A 22,515-nucleotide genomic window follows, 5' to 3' on the forward strand; every position below is an offset into this window, starting at 1 on the left:
CTTCCGAGACTAAGCTCTGTCTCTATCCTGCATGGCTGAAATATCGCCACTTTATTTTCTTGCATGGCTGAAATATCGCCACTTTATTTTCTTGCATGGCTAAAATATCGCCACTTTACTTTTCTTGCATGGCTGAAATATCACCACCTTTTATTTACGTCTTGCATCGGCTGAAAGATCACCAAATTGTCCAAGGGCGTCATTGTTCGGAGGCACCATTTTCATAGCCCGAGAACGCCATGCCATGGCCTGAGGACCCCATTTTATCTTTTGCACATCATTATTCAAAGGCATCATGGTTCAGAGGCACCATTCTCATAGCCCGAGAACATCATTTCATAGCCTACGAATCCTTTACCATATGCCTCATGGCCCAGGACGTCATGGTTCGAGGACGTCATCCTAACCGTCCAAGGATAGCATTCATGGTCCAATGAGAATTTGCATCATGTTTAAATTTATGCATAATATGCGCTCGTATTGCTTACTTGCAGGTGCACCGGCTGACAACGACCATCTCAGTATGAGAGATCCCGCTCCGGTTCCCGCAGTCTATCAGTTTTTCAGAAAACCTCTCTCAATCTAAAACATCGCGTCCGTCCGTTTCAAATCTCCATCGGCATATTCCGCCGATAGATCCTGAACTACATAAGGCCTGATTCCTATAAGACCAGGGATATGTAGGCAGCTCAAGAGCCAGAGCTCGGTCAGAATTCTTTGCAAATCGTTTCTTTCGATCAAAATTGGCCATCTTATCTTTACCCGACAACTCTTTCATCCTAATCGGGTAAAGAGGGGCAGCTGTTGATACCCAATTTTTTACTATGTATTTTTATACTAAAAACACTTTCAAAATAGCATTTGTATGCATATATAAGCACGCCCAAGAGTTTTGGTATTTTTTTCCCTAATTTTTAAAGATTTTTAAAATCAATTTATTGTCAATTTTAGCAGTGCAAAACCCATAATTATTCCCAAAATCATCAATTTTGGTGAATAATTTATTTCATTCCCATATTTATACCAAAATATAGTTAATATAATCTTTGCATATTTTTACAAATTTATTTGGTATGTTAAAAGCTAAATTGCATATAATTGCAATTGTAGCCTACTATAAGATTAATAGCATTTTATAATTGTAAAATTGGTTCCAATATTTTTAAATTAATATTTATATATTGTTTGTTGGATCAGTACTTTTAATTTGCTTTCCAGATCATTTTACCATTTTTATATAAATAAAAAGGGAAACACTAGCTATTTAAAATCTGGCCCATTTGTATTTCAATCATAGCCAAATGGATCCCCCCTAATTGACCCAATTCTGAAACCCAATTGGACCGGCCCAATTCCTATTTAACCCAACCCCTTTACCCATTTATCCGACCTGCCTGGTTTTCTTTTAATCCCAACCATTGATCTTTTAGATCAACGGCTCCCCTCATCCCCTTCCTTTTTTAATTCAAACGACCCCTTTACCCTACCTCATTCTCACCAACCGCCGCCTTTGCAACCCTCCACTATCTCAAACTCTTTCGAGGGTTCTCAAACCCTAGCCTCTTCCTGCCTCGTTCCACCGTGTTTTCACCGAAATCCATGGCTTCTCAGGCCATGGACAGCCTATATTCACCTCCTCCGGCTCTTGCATGCCTGATGCTCGAAGGTTCGAGGCCAGACCTCGAAGGTCTTCACTCAGACCTTCACTGATTCGAAGATTCCATCCATCTCCGACTTTGCTCCGGTGGCTCTTGGTCTTCTGAGCATGTTTCTGACCTCATCCGACTTAGATTGGACCTCTTTCCAAGCCTTTCTCATTCCAGGGTTCCTCTAAAACCCTAGCTATTCGAGGTTTTCTCTGATTGTTATTTTAAATCTATGATATATCTGTGCTTTACTGGAGTATTAAAACACTTTCCCCAATTTTTCTTTCAAAATTACTTCTTTTCGATCTAGGGTTTCTGGAAAGCTTAAAATGTTTTTCTGACTCTTCCTTTTCTTTTCTTTGTATGTATGTGTCTATACTATGTTCGTATGTTTTCTTTTCTACCACGCCTGTATTGTCCTTCTACTTTTCTTTTATACATGTTACTCATGTGCTCACATGATTATCCTTGTTATGTTTTCATTACTCTTCTACTATGTGTGTTTACTGTTAGGTTCTTCAATTTTTGTTTGCTTTACTGGACTCTGTTCGTGTTCTTTCTAAATGTGTTTCATCTACTGCTTCTTAAGTTTGTATCACTTTTTCTTCTGAACTTTTTTAAGTTTTGAGTTTTTCTCAAACGTGTTCTCCATGCTTTTGAGAGTGTATCATGTCTGTTTGTTTCTCATAAGTCTTTGGAAAAGACTCCTGAGCCTCTATTGAATGGTTTGCCTTCTCATCTCTATTGTCTGACTCAACTCGAAACCCTAAGGTTCGGGGATTTCTTGGCCTTTTGATCTTTTGTGTGCGAGTTAGGTTCCACTTCGGGACCCTGGACTCTCAGACTCATTGTGAGTCTACGAACTAGACTTATACCTCTTCTTCCTTATGATTCTGAACCTTTCTTTGTTAAACTATCTTCTAAATAATTTGACAAACCCCTCTGGTATTCACATATTTGTGTGCTTTATATATAAGGACTCTGCCTTCAAAGGTTTTTGATTGATTCTAAAATCCTCTAATGGGGTTTGATTGATTGTTACTGATTTTTCTTTAATTGAACCTCCTTCACCTTTTCCTGACTTGGTTCATTTGAATTGAATTGTAATTTTGATTTCCCTGGCAGTTTGATTGATTCCCTTTCCTTATTTTTCCAAGCCATGTACTATTGAATTCTTTCCTTTAATAACTTCTCTGTATTTACCCCTTTTGTGCTACTTTGAAAGGGTTCTAATCAAAACTGCTTTCCTTAATTGGCTTTTACCCATTGAAATCAGAATCCCTTAACTAAAGGGAGATTGATTTCAATGTTATTTCCTTACCTTTTCTCACTTGTTTTCTGCACTATAAAAGGGGCACAACCCTTCTGCACTTTGATCATCCTTAACTTACAATTCAATACTTTTACAACACACTTCGAATTGCACACTCTTACACACACACACACTCAATTCAGCACTTCACACATCTCTCTTCTAAGATCTTCTGACTATTTATTGGCTTTACAAGACTACTGCTTTTCTTTTCTTGTTTCCCTGAAACTGGTATATCCTTTATTTAATTTTCTGCCTCACCCTTATGTGCTTCAGACTGTTGTTTACTCTACTGCCTATGTTCAGTAATTTATGTTAAATATTTTTCTTCCTTGCTTCTATTTCTGTTATAAATCCTCTACTCCTATCCCCTTCTATGTGATGAGTTAAGTTCTTGGCTTGACAGTATCCTAATTACAGTCCAGGCCTTGGCTTAATCCACAATGGATCCTAACTCTCAATGCTTGACCAACAGGCTGGTGAGGGGTGTGCCAGCATCCCGATTGCTGGGCATGACCACTAGTTTTCCCTATCTCTCTTTGATTCCCTTCCCCCCTTGTGCACTTACACCTATTCCTAGAATCTTAAGTTCTGCCCCTCTCTCTTAACCCTTTCTTTGGGACCTTGAGTTCACTCTGAACTTGGACATCTGAGAGCTAGCATTTCCACACTGCACTATAATCTAAATCTGCAATATATTTGGGGTGTAAGCACTGCCTGGAGTTCCTGAAACTCCTTGGATCTCTGAAACACCCCAGATAAGAGAAGGCTTTGGAATCTGATCTTTGGAAGTGGTTCAATTTCATATTGTTAGACACTAAGTCTGAATTAGGCTGCTCAGATGTAGCTGATGATTTCTGATGTACTTTTAATTTCTGTCTTATTTTTTATTGGCCTGTAATAATTTGTATAAATTCATGGGGATTTAGTGAAAAGGGAGGGGGTTACTTTATGCACAAAGGGTAGAGATCATGCCTATATGATTTAATTTTTGGTCTATTCAACTCTACACGTAGAAAGCATGTCTATAGGGATTAACTTCTAAACTTTCTGCAATTACGCATATAGATACCATGCTCATAAGGGTTTATATTTTCTACGCATAATGATACCATTAGGCAAACTGTAGGTTTAACAACAAGGTTGCATATAGACACCATGTTTGTAAGACTCCTGTTTTTAAAAAAAAATGTTAAAATCAGTTGACATATAGAAAGCATGCCTATAGGAATTTCGAATTTGAACTATCTCATTCTTGTGCAAGACAGCACCAACCGTTTAATTAATAATTACTTTTGGTAAAATTGACAGTCTTCTACGATTTCCTGAGCCTCGTAAGTTAACAAACATTTCCTAAACAAACTGGCATTTTCTGAAACTCTCTTTTTCTGATAAGTTCGTGAAATCTCTTTTACTAGTCTATATACCTTTTGAAATTCCTTTCATTTCTTTTAGACCTCTTCAAAACAGAACACACTTTTCCTGAAACTCGTTTCATTATGAAAAACTAATAACTCATTATAATCAGTCTGCTTTTCGAAATCGTTAGTTCTGTCCAACACATAGCTAAAGTGGTTTAGTCTTTGACGACTGCATTCGAGTAAGCCTAATGCGGAATTCCTGTCTAAAAATATGAGTTAAACCAGTCTGTTTATCACTTTAGTTTTAAAGACCAAACCAGTATGTGCAAGACATGCTAAACTCTATGGCTTATTTGATTTAAGGAGGCTTACTTGAGCCGTATTTGCTTATTTACTCTCCCCTCTATTATATTGTGTGTTTTGATTGACGCCTTAGTATTTTGTCCTTTGAAACTCTCCAAAGGCCCCAAATCCCTTCCCTTTAGGGATTAGTAGTCCTAAAATGCCTCCGAGACTGATAGGATTGGGGGCAGGTAGTAGCATGCAATAAGTAACGATACCATTCCACGCTTTAATACCTTAACGGGTGGGAAGGGTAGAATATGGATATGATGACCTGTGCGCTAATATCACGTGCAACCCCTCTTCCGAGGAGTGATTGCTGGATATTGCATTGAAGTGATCCATATTAATTATAAACCTAGGATCCCCCCCCCCTTTATTTGCTTTCATCTTTTCTTGTAAAATTATTCAAATCTCTTTTTTTTAAATTTCTGCCCTCTCTATATACTTTCAAAAGTTTTCAACCTAATTGCAATGTTATATGCAAGTCCTTATTTGAGCCTTGATTGTTTACTTGTAAAGTCGCAATTGCAACATGGCCGGGACCACATTAGTGGATCTTAAGGGGTGCCTAACACCTTCCCCTCGAGATAATTTCTAGCCCTTACCCGAACTCTGGTTTTCTAACTCAAACTCTTCTAAAAAAAGTGTCCTAATGCACTATAATCATTAGGTGACGACTCTTCAAATTCCGAAACCCAATTCTCGAAAGGGAATAGAGTTGTCCTTCCCAATGTCGTATACCCGATTTCTGACCCCTACGGTTAGAGAAAAAGGGGGCGTCGACAGGATGCAATGGATAGTAGTACAGATTAGAACATAACCTTATCAGAAAGTACAAAAGCAGTTATCATGTCTTATGGTTATCAGTTTACCTCAGTTACCAGTTATACAGTCTTTTAGTTAGCAAGTTTATGGTTATTCAGTACGCCAGTATTCAGTTATATGTTTACCAAATATCCAATTTTCAGTGTATCAAAATTTCTGGTGACTTGTGAGTATGTAGTGATGCACATGGGTTTTCAAAGAAAATGTAAGTAACAGTGATTATAGAGAAACCTTCGCATATTTTAAGTCTGGATTAAAACCCAAGACTCATCGGACGGTACATAAAGTGATTTATCTGATGATGGTATAATCTGAAGGACAAGTTTGTGTATGGTAGTATAGTCATATGTGCTTTACCTCATGAAACAATCTCATTTCTAATTCTTGGAAATGGAGCCACAAGTTGGATGATGATAGTTCAGATGTCAGACCCTAACATTGGTCACTATAGTTTTGGACAGAAAAGAGCCTAAGGGTAAAATACCTAGGAGTCAGAAACATTTGTTATTACCAAAGATGTGACTTCGTACAAGTCATGCAAATGACTAAGAAGACATGATGTAAGAAATGAGAACCAAGAGCTGCCAATAGTGAATTTCAGGGAACGATTTTAAGTTGTTTATATTTATTCATACTAGAACTAGAAAGTACCACCTTTGTAAGTTACTATAAGAAGTAGGTAGTATTATGAGATAAAGGATATGACAGTTCCCCTTAGGTTATGTGACTAAGTGTTTACCCCTGAACGTTTATAGTTTGATATAATTTTGAAGTTTATAGAAATTTTGGGGTTAGATATTCCAAATTTATTTAATACAGATGAAATTTCCCTAAGTGTGATCCATGTACATAGTACAAAAGAAAGATTGTGTGTGACCGTAGAATATGGTCGGATGGTGAGGTAAGCTAGAAATAACCTTATGCTTCACTTTAGTTATTCAAAGCAGAGCAAGAAACATGATGCTAGCAGATGGTTAGTAAAAGAATAGTAAATAAGTTTAGAGTAAATACAGTGAATTAGCAATTTCAGCAAGCTAGTAGAGGTACAATTTGATTCACTTAGCCAGGTTAGCTATAGTGAGTGGATGACAGTTTGAAACACCGAACGCATGTCAGAACTCGAAAAGTTTAAGTTAAACCTGAATTACAGTGATAGTGGGAAAAATAATCAGCTAGCAATAAGAGAGCAAACCATAAAAGAATAGTCTTTAGGAATTATTGTAATGTAGTTTCTCCAGGATTGATAGTGTGAGCAGAGTTAAATTGTTAAGATTGTGTATGATAGTTGTGAATACATTACCTTTCCAATAAGTGAATAATATAGTTTTTTTAGTAAGGAAGATTGCTCAAAAGTAAGTCGGAAGATGAGTGGTCATTTACGTAAAGTGCAAAGAGTTGCAGAAGATAAGGAAAGTTATTTGGATCCCAAAAAAAAGAGAAGGATCCACAAGCATAAGACCTTTGGTCTAAGGGGTGATGTAAAAACCATCAGTAAGTCCAAATGGAGGTTTGAAACTCGAATAGTTAGCATGGGATATGGAAAAGAAAATCAGTTCAGTAATGAGAAAAATTGTATAATTACCACAAGGAATATGTCTAGCATGTGTAAAAAATACAAAGTGAGTAGAATGATCACCGAGCTTAGTTATTGATGATAAAGTAATCATAGAAAAGCTATACAATCATACCTATTTATGTGTTATGAGGGTAGTGTCATTGCACGAGACTCTAAAATTTAGAGTACATGTCAAAGACTAGTTCACAATAATACTATAAGAGCATTAAGGAAGTGCTTAAAAAGATAATCAAGTGTGGGAAGTATAACTCATGATTGAGGTAGATAAGAGAACTTTAGTGAAAGAAGTTCACTGCCTAGCCAAGGTAGGAGTTCGACTTTCAGACACCAAAGATAGTGGAGTTGTTGTATAGAACAGGACCTATTCCTCCTTAGTAGCCGAACTGAAGGAGAAATAGTTTGATGATCCCTACTTGTTGTACCTAAAAGGGGGGGTTCACAGGCATAAGATGATGGATTTTAAACAAGGGGAGATGATAATACTTTGAGGTACCAAGATAGATTGTGTGTTCCAACCATAGATGGACTTAGTAAGGGAGGAAGATGTTAGAAGCCCATAATTCCAGATATTCTATCCACCTAGGTTTCCCAAAGATCTATCATGATCTTAAGGATATTTATTGGTGGAACGACATGAAAAATAAAGTTGCAGACCTTGTGGCCAAGTGTTTGAATTGTCAGTGAGTGAAAGTCGAGCAACAAAAAACCAAGTGTTTATCTCAGAAGACACACATCCTTTAGTGGAGATGGTAAATATGGACCTTATAATAGGATTATCTCGCTCATTTTGAAAGCATGATTTTTATGGGCGAAAGTGTAGATTGCCAATTAGTTGGTCCGAAGTTGGCGAAGCGGAGTTGCTGGGAACATATTTGGTCAATCAGTCTATGGAGAAAGTCAAGTTGATTCAAGAGCATTTGTAGACAGCTCAGAGTTGCCAAAAAGTCCTTTTTGAACATGCAACATAGAGACCTAGAGTTTCAAGTTGATGATTGGGTGTTTTAAAAAGTTTCGCCTATGAAAGGTGTTATAGGATTTGGGAAGAAAGGAAAGCTCAATCCTAGATACATCGGCCCATATAGGATCCTATGAAGGATCGAATAAGTAGATTATGAGTTAAAATTTCCACCATAATTAGCGGTTGTACACTAGTATTTTACGTGTCATGTTATAATATTCAAGTTTCTAGTATTCAAATCTCATGTCACGACATTTATGTTTTCAGTATTCAGATCTCATGTTAGAACATTCAAGTCAGTTTAGTACTCAGATACTCATGCTAGTCCAGTACTCAGATATTCATGACAGCTTAATACTCAAGTATTGATATGAGTTCAGTGAGTAGATATTCACGTCAGTTCAACCCTCGATAATTCATGCTAGTTCAGTATTCACGTACCCATGATAAGTATTGATACTTATGATAATTCATGCTAGTTCAGAATTCACGTACCCATAACAAATAAGTATTCATGTATATGTATCATGTTATGCGTATTATTATGCCCTATGGAGCTAGTGTTACGCTCTGTTAGCTGGTAGGTATTTTTGGAGAAATGTCGAAAGTAACTAACCTTCTCCTTCAGACCTTATATTACAATCTCCATGTCTTTCAGTGTTTAGTCAGTTTAGTAGTCATTCAATCTAGTACCTATTTAGTTCAGTATCACATCAGTTCAGTAATCGTGTATTCATTCAGTTTGGTATGCAAGTGTTAATGAATGTTCATGTTCCCACTAGACCCATTTAAGGTCCGGAGTTAGCCGGAGATACAATAAGGACAATCAGTCGAGGACGAATGATCCCAAGGTGGAGATAATGTAACACCCCGTAAATTTGAATTGGTTGTGGATGTATTAAATGAGTATTAATGATGGTAATCTATTGGTTATGATAATAAGGGTACTAGGCATATCATAAGTGATTTGTTGTCCAAGGATAGACCTAAGTCTAAGCCAAGTTGGAAAATTACATGATAGACTAAAATTCAAAATGGGTACGCACAAGACCATACTTTGGACGAGCATGTATAAATATATATAAGGCTTTAGGTGATGCATAACCTATAAAATGAAAGATTTTTGAGTCTAGTTTCTAACTCTTCAAACCGTTCGTCATTTGGACTTTCCTACAAGAAGTTATGACCAAATTACCAAAGGCTGGCGGAGGACTACGAGGATGCAAAGCATCCGAGGCCGCGTCTGAAAAGAGGGGTTGGCAGTGAAGTGTTGCCATAGCATCCGAGCTCCTGAGCGGAGGACTGCTCGGATGCGAAGCATCCACATCCGCGTCCAAAATCTAGGCTTATAAACACAATTTCGGGATTTATTTTCCCCATTTCGTTTGGACGACTTTTAGTGTTTTCCTCCACTCTCTCAAGACCTTCAACCCCTCCCATCTTCAAGGTAGGCAATACCCATTATCTTGGAGTGAATTCCATCATTTCTACACTAGTATTGATGAAATCTATACATAAAATGCTTAGATCTTCAAGAAATTTCTTCAAGAACTCAAAGGAGGGTTTCACAAGATTTCTACCAAAAAGGTAATCCTACACCCTTAGATTTACATGTATGGATTTATTAAGGGAATATGAGTATGAATAAGTAATAGAACTCTTGTTAAAGGTCCCAATTTAATTACATAACTATAGTAGAGATTGAAAGATGACTATTTGTTGGAATTTTATTAGTTGGGTGTGGATGAATAGTCATATATGTGATGTTGGAAGTTATAAATTGGTTAATCATGATGATGAGATAAATTGTTGATGAATGGTGGTAATTAGATGAACTAACTATATGGTGATGAGATGTAGAGATTTATGCCTACAAGGTGTTTGATAATATACCTAAATGGCTTAAATTGTGGAATTTGTTACTAATACTGGTTCCATTGGATGTTCTATTGTAGATTGAAGGGTCTTAGTATTATGGATCATTGTAGTATCACTAAGGGGTGAAATTGAGGTATATGAGGCTAACTCTCTATGTTTGGGAATGTTAATGATTCTCCGTACACTATGTTTCTTTTACCACGTTACTAATTGCCTGAGAAATATAGTTTAGCCTAGTTCCTCGAATAGTTATAGAACTTCTATTCTTTAGCGTCATAACTTGTTCATGACTTTCATTCTGAATGTTGTGAGCTCAATGCGTATTCAATATAGACTTGGGTTTGATGCCCCCGAGTCTTAGTATAGATTACTCAGTATGCCATAAACAGTTAAAGTTTCAGTGTTCATAATCAGTTCAAGAATACATATCTCAGCCTAGTCCTTCTCAGTATTCCAGTATCATGTAACTCACTGTGATTCAGTATTTCACTATCATGTATTGCAGTATGATTCTCAGTTCTTGATTTTAAATCCCTGATGTTGAACACCTATATTTGGACCTGAGGTTGTAGTTTATATGCTTTATGCATACTTGGGCCCGAGGCCGTAGTTTATGCCTTATGCATTTTGGGCCTGAGGCTGTAGCCTGTGCACACATATATTGGGCCCGAGGCCGTATCCTATTCAGATAAACAAGTTGTTCATCATTCAGAAGAGGGAGTATTCATATCCTTACTTCCTTTGTTCAGTTCGATTATTAGTTATCATTTCAGTTATCAATTATCAAATCTCAGTTATCAGCTTAGTTTCAGTTTTAGCATTTATAATTCTTTCTTTCAGTTGCTTTACATACCAGTGCAATTCAAATGTACTGACGTCTCTTTTGCTCGGGGCCTGCATCTCACAGTGCAGGTAATGATTTACAGATTGATGATTCAGAGCACAAGGACTCTCGTATCAGCTGTTTAGTGATCCCAGTACTTTCAGTGAATTATAATTATCTTATTGTCTTCAGTATTTTCAGACACTCAATGTTTTCAGTACTTCATTAGAGGCTTCATAGATTAGAGTACAAATTAGACAGAGTCACAAGCCTTTTGTGTTAAGCAATGTTGGCTACAGACATGTTTCAGACTTGTATTAGTGTTTCCACACTTTGACTTTTATCATTCAGAATTTTAGTATATCAGCATGTGTTAGTTTATCTTCCGCATTTAGTATGTTATGATATCACATGTTGATTCAGCCAGCTAGTTGGTTCGCTCGGTTACATGTAGTTAGGCACCGAGTGTCGTGTTACATCCAGACCCAGGTTCGGGGTGTGACATATGCCTATACCACATACCTTATATCCAGGATGGGCCCTTTGAAGTACATCTTTGAGAGGCCTATGCCAATTGAGAAGTTAGCCAAAGGGCAGATTTTGTTAAGTGAGTTCGATATCATTTATGTAACTCAGAAGGTAGTCAAAGGACAAGGATTAGCAGACCATCTTGCTGAAAATCCTATGGGTGGAGAATATGAACCACTAAAAATGAATTTTCCTGACGAAGAAGTGTCATTCGTAGGAGAGGACATTGCTGAAGCCTATGACAGATGGAAAATGTTCTTCGACGGGGCTGCAAACTTCAAAGGAGTGGGTATTGGAGCAGTTTTGATATCAAAAATAGTTCAACATTACCCGGTATCTGCAAAGCTTAGGTTTTCGTGCACCAACAATATGGTAAAATATGAGGCTTGCATCATGAGGCTCAATTTGGACATCGATATGAATATATAAAAGCTGGTGGTAATTGGCGATTCGGATCTTCTGGTACATCAGATTCAAGGAGAATAGGCTACGAAAAACACCAAGATACTACCATACTTGTATCATGTTTAAGAATTGATGAAGAGGTTCACAAAGATAGAATTCAAACATGTTCCAAGAGTCAAGAACGAGTTCACAGATGCACCGGCCACCTTGTCATCAATGATACAACATCTAGACAAGAATTTCATTGATCCCATCCCGGTGAAAATCCATAATCAGCTGGCTTACTACGCTCATGTTGAAGAAGAAACGGAAGGAAAACCTTGGTTCCACGACATCAAGGAATATTTGTCAAAAGGAGAATACCCAGAACAGGCAAACCATACTCAGAAACGCACGCTGCGGAGGCTGTCCAATTACTTCTTCCAAAGCGGAGGAACCATGTATAGATAACTCCTGATCTAGGACTGCTAAGGTGTGTTGAAGCAAAAGAGGCTTCCAGATTGCTCGAGGAGATACATGTTGGAACCTGCGGACCACATATGAACAGTTTTATTCTAGCCAAAAAGATACTCAGAGTAGGATATTTTTGGATGACCATGGAAACAGATTGCATCCGGTATGTCCAAAAATGCCACAAATGCCAGATACATGCAGACATGATAAAGGTACCACCAAATAAGCTCAATGCAACAAGTGTACCTTCGCCTTTTGCTGCCTGGGGAATGGATATCATCGGTCCGATAGAGCCCACTGCTTTGAAATGGCACTAGTTCGTTTTAATGGCCATCGATTACTTCACAAAATGGGTAGAGGCTGCATCTTCCAAAGTTGTAACCAAGAAGGTCGTCGCAGATTTTGTCAGGGATTGTAATATTTGTTGATTCAGGGTTCCCCAGTCCATTATCACTGATTATGCCACCAATCTCAACAGTGATCTGATAAAAGCCATGTGTGAAACCTTTAAAATCAAGCACAAAAACTCTACAGCATACAGGCCTCAAATGAACGGAGTTATGAAAGCTGCCAACAAGAACATCAAGAAGATACTAAGAAAGATGGTAGAAAATCACAAACAATAGCACGAGAAGTTACCCTTTGCCTTATTAGGGTACCATACCACAGTCCGCATATCAACTGGGGAAACTCCCTATTTACTGGTTTATTGTACGAAAGCTGTCATTCCAACCAAGGTAGAAATTCCTTCTTTAGGGATCATACAAGAAGACGAACTCAGTGATGCAGAATGGATAAGGAGCTGCTATGAGAAACTAGCGCTCATATACGAAAAAAGAATGAATGCAGTATGTCACGGTCAGCTTTATTAGAATAGAATGTCAGGGTCAGACCAAGATAATTCGCACCGGGGCAGCTAGTGTTGAAGCGGATCTTCCCATATTAGGATGAACCCAAAGGGAAATTTTCACCCAACTGGCAAGGTCCCTACATAGTTCACAGGGTACTAATAGGAGGAGCACCCATACTTGCAGAAATGGATGGAGAAGTTTAGCCAAAACCTATCAATTCAGATGCAGTTAAGAGATAATATGTTTAAATTGTTTACATTCCTTGATCTTATGTAACTGAACTACACTTGACCTGATTCCCATTTAAGAGGGGATACGTAGGCAGCCATGTGGGTTTGGTCACATCTTAATAAAATCTTCATTTCCATAGAATCATAAACTGGGGCAGAATTTTGAGGAGGACCCTCAAAATTCCGGAACAAGTCCAATCAACGTAATCATATGCAAGACAATCATAAATTGGTTAAGAAACTGGGGCAGAATTTTGAGAAGGATTCTCAAAATTCCGAAGCAGATCCAACAAACTTCGTTACATGCAGAACGGCCGAAGAATCATTCACCAAACTGGGAAAGAATTTTAAGGAGGACCCTCAAAATTCTAATGTAAAGAAGCCGCAATGTCTCTAAAAGTGTTACAGTCATTAGTTCATCTAATTTACTTGATATTATATACCACTATGTTTTCTAAATAACTCTATTTCATCAAATAAGTGCATATTTTTGAAAACTTTATTTCCATAGCCGCCAAGTGTTACCCAAGGTAACTTGAATAGGGTCTCTAGAGCAAAGCAAAGCAAAGGAAGCAGACAAAGGCACGAACCAACCTCCCCGCAAAACTTACGATCTTTCTTTGAATGCAGGGAAAAGTAATAACCACAAGTACATACGCCTTAAAACCATTACTTTCATAATAATTGAACCGCCAAGTGCAAATATATCTTTAGCTAAGAAATATCCTACCTCTACTTTCTATTTGTTTATTGCATAAGGCTAAGCACTACCTTCTATTTGTATAAGACTAAGCCCTATCTCAAATCTTGCATGAGGCTAAGCCCTGCCTCCATATTTGCATAAGGCTAAGCACTGCCTTCTTTTTGCATGAGACTAAGCCCTGTCTCAAATCTTGCATGAGGCTAAGCCCTGTCTCCCTGTTTGTATAAGGCTAAGTACTGCCTTCCATCACATGAGACTAAGCATTGTCTCTCTTTCTTGCATGAGGTTAAGCCCCGCCTCCCTATTTGCGTAAGTCTAAGCACTGACTTCTGTCGCATGAGACTAAGTATTGTCTCCCTTTCTTGTATGAGGCTAAGCCCTGCCTCCCTATTTGCATAAGGCTAAGCACTGTCTTCCCTTGCATGAGACCAAGCATTGTTTCCCTTTCTTCCATGAGGCTAAGCCCTTCCTCCCTATTTGCATAAGGCTAAGCACTGCCTTCCATCGCATGAGACTAATCATTGTCTCCCTTTCTTGCATGAGGCTAAGCCCTACCTCCCTATTTGTATAAGGCCAAGCACAGCCTTCCGTCGCATGATATAAAGCATTGTCTCCCTTTCTTGCATGAGGCTAAGCCATGTCTCCGTATTTGCATAAGGCTAAGCACTGCCTTCCCTTGCATGAGACCAAGCATTGTCTCCCTTTCTTGCATGAGGCTAAGCCCTACCTCCCTATTTGCATTAGGCTAAGCACTACCTTTCGTCGCATGAGACTAAGCATTGTCTCCCTTTCTTGTATGAGGCTAAGCCCTGCCTCCGTATTTGCATAAGGCTAAGAACTGCCTTCCACTACATGAGACTTAGCATGGTTTCCTCTCCCTGCATGAGGCTAAGCCCTGCCTCCCCAATTGCATAAGGCTAAGCTCTGTCTTTCCTTGTCTAATGCAGAATGTTACACTATCTGAAACCTAGCACTATTTTGCCTTTTCCAGGACTAAGCTTTGTCCCGATTATATACAAGACTAAGCTCTGTCTTGTTTGCTTATATGATCCATCTCATGTCTCTATCCGAAGGCGTCATATTCCGAAGGCATTATCCTAATAGCCTGAAGACACCATGTCATGGCCTGAGGATCTCTCAATACTGCATATCATTATTCAAAAACGTCATGGTTCAGAGGCACCATTTTCATGGACCGAGAACATCATTTCATAGCCTACAATCTCATATCTCTTGATTCATGGCCCAGGACGTCATGGTCTAAGGACGTCATCCTCTCTGTCCAAAGACAACCTTCATGGTCCAAATGGAATTTGCATCATGTTTAAATTCTCGCAGTAATCTATATATTTGCATGCATTGTGTTTTACATTTTGCAGGAAATCCAGGAGGTAACCATTCTTCAAACAGGTGCAATCTTCGCTCTAGTTTCCACACATACCATTTTTTTGCTGTTATCTCAAACATAACCGATTCTCATCAATTACTCGCCTTTACCCCACAACCGTTCAGATACCAATCCTGTGATACATCTATTACACTTCAGACTCGTAATCATAACTCCGTGTCACACCTCCTTTTTGCGTGCCCGCCCCCGAAGGGTTAAATGCGCGGGTGGAGTTTTTCCAATTTAAGTGACAATATTCGAAATGGGATTATTTATTTAATTCAGAGTCGCCACTTGGGAAAGGTTTGGCTTTTGGTGTCCCAAGTCACCGGTTTATCTTGAATCCCAAATCGAGGAAATTTTCGACTTTTCCAAATGAAGTCTGCGAACCAGAAATTCTAAGTAAGGAATTCTGTTGACCCGAGGGAAGGTGTTAGGCACCCTCGAATCCCGTGGTTCTAGCACGGTCGCTTAAATTGTTATAATGGCTAAATATCTGATTTAAATACATGTTATGACTTACGTGCTTTTATTAAGTTTAAACCGCTTTTATCATTATCACTTATTTTTATAGAATTGCAACGTCGTGAAAATGCATCTCGAACCACGTCACAATCAATGCGCCCGTGATCGTCAACACATTTGGACTTCGTTGAGATTTGGATTTGGGTCACATCAATGTGCACCCGAATTTAAGAATATGGTTTAATTAAGCCGCGCCTAAAGAGTCTAACGCGTTATTATTTTTGTGGAAGGCCATGAAATTCGCTAAACGGCCTATCCTGGACTCTAAATAATTATTATGGTTATTTATTGAGGGCCACGCAATTTTGCATTTTTGTTTGGCGAGGCTCGCCTCTATTTTAGAAAAGGATATCCTAAAGTGGCTACATTTCTAACTATGTTCAATCTAAAATAGAAGAAAGAAGATACATGTCAATTCAAGTATATGCTTTGGGCCTAAATCTTATCAATTTCTGATTAGTTATTTGTAAAGTAAAAGACGTCCTACTTTTATGAGAAATGTTCTACTTTGATAAAGAAATTACGTGACAAATGCTATGCTCATATCCAAAACATCTCTTGAATTGAATTCAAACTAGACTCATTTAGGCTAGGTTAAGGGAATTAACCCACTAAGCATTATTATCACTGGGGGTTCGAACGCGCTCCTATATACTGCCTAGCGGGTTTTGACGAAAGAAACTAAAATAAAACAGAACATCATTGTGTAAGGTGGAAGTATCCTATCCTATGCATATCATTATAGCTAAAACAAGAATCTGATCAGTCACTGTGTCAAATATTTGTACATCCTACGTACCACACCATTACTTAACCCATATCAACAAACAACTATAAACTAAGATACAAGAGGCTAAAACTCAGCTTAAGCATTAACTAACTGGCATTTTTACTATTGAATTATACACTGATCAATTCATACGAAAGGAGCAATAGACCACGAGCATTACAGACAGACATTTAAACTTCTTGGAATTCCTTTCATTTCATGCTTTCGAACGGTTACAGTTTACACCCACATAGGATTTGAAATGTGTACCTGGAATGCTGAAATGCAAAGAGGAAGAAGAGAATGACAGGGAAAGGTCAGCAGCAGCAGGAAACCAAATAGCAGCAGCAGCAGCAGGTAACCAAATAGAAACAAAATCCCAGTGCAAGATGCAGTTATAGCCAATGGGCAGAGGCAACAAAAATGACAGTAACAAGCAGAGAAGTGGGCTCCGGATTCAAACGGTCCAACTCCAAAAGAAGGCAAACTGATAAGAACCAAAACAAAAGAAACCTAGCTGATACTTGTGGGGAAATCAGCACTTATTTGAAACAGGTTAAACAAACTGGGAATCGAACAATTAGCAGGAAGAAAAGACAGTTTCTGCTTTCTGTATATCCACCCTCTATCTCCTTTCTTTCCAAAATCTAAAACCAATCTTCAGTTTTGAAATTATACTGAAGTTATTAAAAGAAATCTTTTCCAGTTCCTGTTTTCAGAATTTGAACTCTCAGATGTTCCCTCTCAGTGTCTCTCTCTATCTCTGTATGCTCTGTCTGTATGTATATATATATCTGTATGTATTTCAACTCTCTCTTTCAAAAATTCCTCACAGTGTGTGTATTTTTCTCCTATAATCTTCTCCTTTTTTTAGATGTCCTCCTTTCCTTTATAAGCCCTCACATTACCCCCTTTTAACAGCCTGTTTAGAATATCACCATACTCCTCCCATGTGCCTTCCATTTTCAGTTCCACTTTAGCTAATTAAGTATTAAACCCCATCATTCCCCTGGCAGGCTTAAACTTTCCCATTTTATTAACTAAAAGCAAGCATGGGCAGCAGGATGTAGTCTGACAGCACATGCTGTCAAACCATTTTTAAATCCAAAGCCCTTTTATGCAAGAAACAGGCTGTGCACAATGCACATGCTGTGCACAAGTGCACATGCCATCAACTCAGATTTCAATTAACAATCTACCCTCAGATTCAAATATAGCAACTATAAGTGAACCTACTTGATCCTTACTTTGATTCAAACAAAGTTGCAGCAAGCAACAGGTGCAATCGTTAACATTTGAACTACTGAAATTAATTGACGACATTTGTCGACTCGACTATACTAGTTATAACTCATACAGTCGTAACCAAAAATCAAACATTTAACAGTATCGACAAGGTTCGCATTACATTGACTGAGCAGAATTGTGCTTCGAGGAATCAGTTAATCAGTACAAATTTGGAATTCAACTAATTGCTCAACAAATACATACATACACACTATCAGGACAAGTAGAAAAGGACACTTAATCAAACAACAAGGGTTCAGGCAAAGTAGACAGGACACAATTAATAGAAACTCAAAACAAAACAGACTTCAACAATCACGAACAGCTTTTAAAACAAATCACACGGACTAAAACAAGTAAAGGAAAGAAAGCAAACTCACCTTAAAACTCGAAAAATCAAAAGTTTTGAACTCGGATTTGGACAGACCTTTCTTAAGGCTGAACGGACTTTAATCGAAGTGTTTCTCAGATGAGAAACACCTCGATTAAGGTCCATTAGGCCTTAATTTCTTTGGCTCGAACAAAACACGGACCAGTGACGAAGAATCACAAAGTTCCAAAACTCAGATCTGGGATTCATGCTTCCCTGATCAGATTCGGACCAAACCAAGTATGGTTTGGTCACGAGGGGGGTCTGGGGAGTGTCTGGTGTGAAGCTGGGGTTAAACGGTGTAGATCGAGTTTTGACTCGAATCTTCAAATGAAGATTCGAGGACCTAGAGGATGATTCGAACTAAACGGTCAACAGGTCTATGTTCAGGGTGGTGAGGGGGTTCTATGGTGTTCAGGTGGAGGTCACCGGCGTCCGTGCCGCCGGTTTTCATGGTGAAGAGTACAGGGGCGGCTCTAGGGTTTGGGGGTTCTGGTGAAGACGACGAGGCTGGGGTTCGGATAGGGGGGCAGGGTAAGATTATGAGCTTGTATAGTTAGTGGGTGGGTTGATCTCAACCGTTAGATCAATCTAGATCTACGGTCTGGATCTGATGGCTTAAGTGGAACGGTGTCGTTTCGAGGGTAAAGGGTTTGGGTTGGTCCGGGTGGAAACGGGTCGGGGCCATTAGTGGGTTATGGGAATTGTGATCTTGGCCGTTGATCAATCTGAGATCAACGGCCCAGATCCGGCTCAAACATTACGACGTCGTTTAGACGTCTTTGGTGTCAACTGGACAAGGGCCGGGCAAGCCTGGTTCTGGGCTGTTTGTTTGGGCCAATTTTAATAAATTGGCCCAATCCGGAAGAAGAAGATTATTTCTTTTTCTTTTTTTTTTATTTTTAAAAACAAAACTAAGCAAAAAATCAAATTAAAAATTAAATACACACTCAATACAATTATTTGCGCACACACTAAAATATTTCAAAACAGGTAAAATCAAACAAATCAAAATCACGGACGAAGATGCTTATTTATGATTTTCTATTTAACGACCGGATTACGGTTTCGAATTATGCATGACACACACATTTTGTATTTTGTTTTAAATAAATAAATAAATAAGAAAAAATAAAAATGGGCAAAAGTCACAAATAAATCAACAAAGTGCTGCACAGAAATCTGAAAATTGTACAGCAGGGCCAATTATTATTATTTTTTTTTATTTCTTTTGGAGCGATTGTCGCGCAAAACAAAAATCACGTGCTCACAGCTGCCCTCTTTGTTCGGAAACACGAAGAGTTTTCGTGCAAAGATAAAGTGAGCGTGTATGAGCGATTTTTGCCTATGGACCACTCCGTATGAAGCATGTTTTTGAAATATCTGACCGAATCTTGCTTCAAAGATTTCCTACATATCCTGGGCTAAACAGGAATCAGGTCAATGTAGTTCGAGAAGTTTTGGTAGCTGGGACTACCATGGGATTGCAATGCTTGCTGCTACTGCTGTTGCTGTTGTCACTGCTGCGTCACTGACCGCCTTATTACAACCAAACGAAAATTGGAAACTGAACTAACTACTTATATGCATGTCAACTGCTAGTTACAAGATTCCTATCTATGATTCTTTTACGACTTGATCTTGGGTCTTAGCTGATTCTGCTTGTAGACTCCGATCTGAATCTTGATGCTTGCGAGTTGCGGCGACTTGTTTAATCTCTGGGATACTGAGTGAGACGCGATTGGCAGGGTTCAGGACCTTAATCAAATGTTGGAGTCAATCCGCCTTCCATTTACTCCGATAAATCGGGACATCTTTTTTTTTTCTTTTTCTTCTTTGATTCCGAACTGGGACTCATCTCGTGGGTCATTTCGATCCATGTGGCTCGAGGTCAGACCTGCGGGAGAAAACAAACGAACGAAATTTTCTGCCCCAGTTTCACTAGGAAAATTTCGTTAATTATTCGCCAGGAAGTTCATAAAATTGATGAAAGAGGATATGCATGCTCAGTTCAGGGTTGGAGCCCTAATACCGACTAGCTGGGGAAAGGTTCAGTTTAGGGTTTAAAACCCTAACGCCGAACAAAGGAAGAATTCAGTTTAGGGTTTAAAACCCTAATGCTGACTGGAAGCAAAAGCTCAGTTTAGGGTTTAAAACCCTAATGCTGATTGCATGGAACAACTCAGTTTAGGGTTTAAAACCCTAATGCTGGCTGAAAGGAAAAGCTCAGTTTAGGGTTTAAAACCCTAATGCTGGCTAAAGGAAAAAGTTCAGTTTAGGGTTTAAAACCCTAATGCTGACTAAAAGGAAAAATTCAGTTTAGGGTTTAAAACCCTAATGCTGATTGCATGAAAAAGCTCAGTTTAGGGTTTAAAACCCTAATGCTGGCTGAAAGGAAAAAGTTCAGTTTAGCGTTTAAAACCCTAATGCTGACTAAAAGGAAAATTCAGTTTAGGGTTTAAAACCCTAATGCTGATTGCATGGAAAAGCTCAGTTTAGGGTTTAAAACCCTAATGCTGGCTGAAAAGGAAAAAGTTCAGTTTAGGGTTTAAAACCCTAATGCTGACTAAAAGGAAAATTCAGTTTAGGGTTTAAAACCCTAATGCTGATTGCATGAAAAAGCTCAGTTTAGGGTTTAAAACCCTAATGCTGGCTGAAAAGGAAAAAGTTTAGTTTAGGGTTTAAAACCCTAATGCTGACTAAAAGGAAAATTCAGTTTAGGGTTTAAAACCCTAATGCTGATTGCATGAAAAAGCTCAGTTTAGGGTTTAAAACCCTAATGCTGGCTGAAAGGAAAAAGTTAAGTTTAGGGTTTAAAACCCTAATGCTGACTAAGAGGAAAATTCAGTTTAGGGTTTAAAACCCTAATGCTGAATTGCATGAAAAAGCTCAGTTTAGGGTTTAAAACCCTAATGCTGGCTGAAAGGAAAAAGTTCAGTTTAGGGTTTAAAACACTAATGCTGACTAAAAGGAAAATTCAGTTTAGGGTTTAAAACCCTAATGCTGATTGCATGGAAAAGCTCAGTTTAGGGTTTAAAACCCTAATGCTGGCTGAAAAGGAAAAAGTTCAGTTTAGGGTTTAAAACCCTAATGCTGACTAAAAGGAAAATTCAGTTTAGGGTTTAAAACCCTAATGTTGATTGCATGAAAAAGCTCAGTTTAGGGTTTAAAATCCTAACGCTGGCTGAAAGGAAAAAGTTCAGTTTAGGGTTTAAAACCCTAATGCTGACTAAAAGGAAAATTCAGTTAGGGTTTAAAACCCTAATGCTGATTGCATGAAAAAGCTCAGTTTAGGGTTTAAACCCCTAATGCTGGCTGAAAGGAAAAAGTTCAGTTTAGGGTTTAAAACCCTAATGCTGACTAAAAGGAAAATTCAGTTTAGGGTTTAAAACCCTAATGCTGATTGGATGGAAAAGCTCAGTTTAGGGTTTAAAACCCTAGTACTGGCTGAAAGGAAAAAGTTCAGTTTAGGGTTTAAAACCCTAATGCTGACTAAAAGGAAAATTCAGTTTAGGGTTTAAAACCCTAATGCTGATTGCATGGAAAAGCTCAGTTTAGGGTTTTAAAACCCTAATGCTGGCTGCAAGGAAAAAGTTCAGTTTAGGGTTTAAAACCCTAATGCTGACTAAAAGGAAAATTCAGTTTAGGGTTTAAAACCCTAATGCTGATTGCATGGAAAAGCTCAGTTTAGGGTTTAAAACCCTAATGCTGGCTGAAAGGAAAAATTCAGTTTAGGGTTTAAAACCCTAATGCTGATTGGATGGAAAAGCTCAGTTTAGGGTTTAAAACCCTAGTGCTGGCTGAAAGGAAAAAGTTCAGTTTAGGGTTTAAAACCCTAATGCTGACTAAAAGGAAAATTCAGTTTAGGGTTTAAAACCCTAATACTGATTGCATGGAAAAGCTCAGTTTAGGGTTTTAAAACCCTAATGCTGGCTGCAAGGAAAAAGTTCAGTTTAGGGTTTAAAACCCTAATGCTGACTAAAAGGAAAAATTCAGTTTAGGGTTTAAAACCCTAATGCTGATTGCATGAAAAAGCTCAGTTTAGGGTTTAAAACCCTAATGCTGGCTGAAAGGAAAAAGTTCAGTTTAGCGTTTAAAACCCTAATGCTGACTAAAAGGAAAATTCAGTTTAGGGTTTAAAACCCTAATGCTGATTGCATGGAAAAGCTCAGTTTAGGGTTTAAAACCCTAATGCTGGCTGAAAAGGAAAAAGTTCAGTTTAGTGTTTAAAACCTTAATGCTGACTAAAAGGAAAATTCAGTTTAGGGTTTAAAACCCTAATG

The 22,515-nt window shown here is 38.3% G+C and overlaps 1 protein-coding gene across 1 annotated transcript; it reads left to right on the plus strand.

Moving 5' to 3' along the window:
* Positions 1-11,258: 11,258 nt before the first annotated feature.
* On the plus strand, positions 11,259-12,107 carry LOC138881324 (uncharacterized). Its single transcript, XM_070161538.1, has 2 exons — positions 11,259-11,624; positions 11,796-12,107. The coding sequence occupies exons 1-2, from the start codon at positions 11,259-11,261 to the stop codon at positions 12,105-12,107; spliced, it is 678 nt and encodes a 225-aa protein (XP_070017639.1).
* Positions 12,108-22,515: the final 10,408 nt, after the last annotated feature.

This window comes from Nicotiana sylvestris, chromosome 11 (genome assembly GCF_000393655.2).
Source record: "Nicotiana sylvestris chromosome 11, ASM39365v2, whole genome shotgun sequence".
In the NCBI taxonomy this organism is placed as follows: domain Eukaryota; kingdom Viridiplantae; phylum Streptophyta; class Magnoliopsida; order Solanales; family Solanaceae; genus Nicotiana; species Nicotiana sylvestris.

Excerpts from the sequence above, each read along its gene's own strand:
- LOC138881324 (XM_070161538.1), top strand. The coding sequence starts at position 11,259 with ATGGGCCCTTTGAAGTACATCTTTGAGAGGCCTATGCCAATTGAGAAG. Across the intron at positions 11,625-11,795 it reads TTTCGTGCACCAACAATATG|AGGTTCACAAAGATAGAATT; the intron begins GTAAAATATGAG and ends GAATTGATGAAG.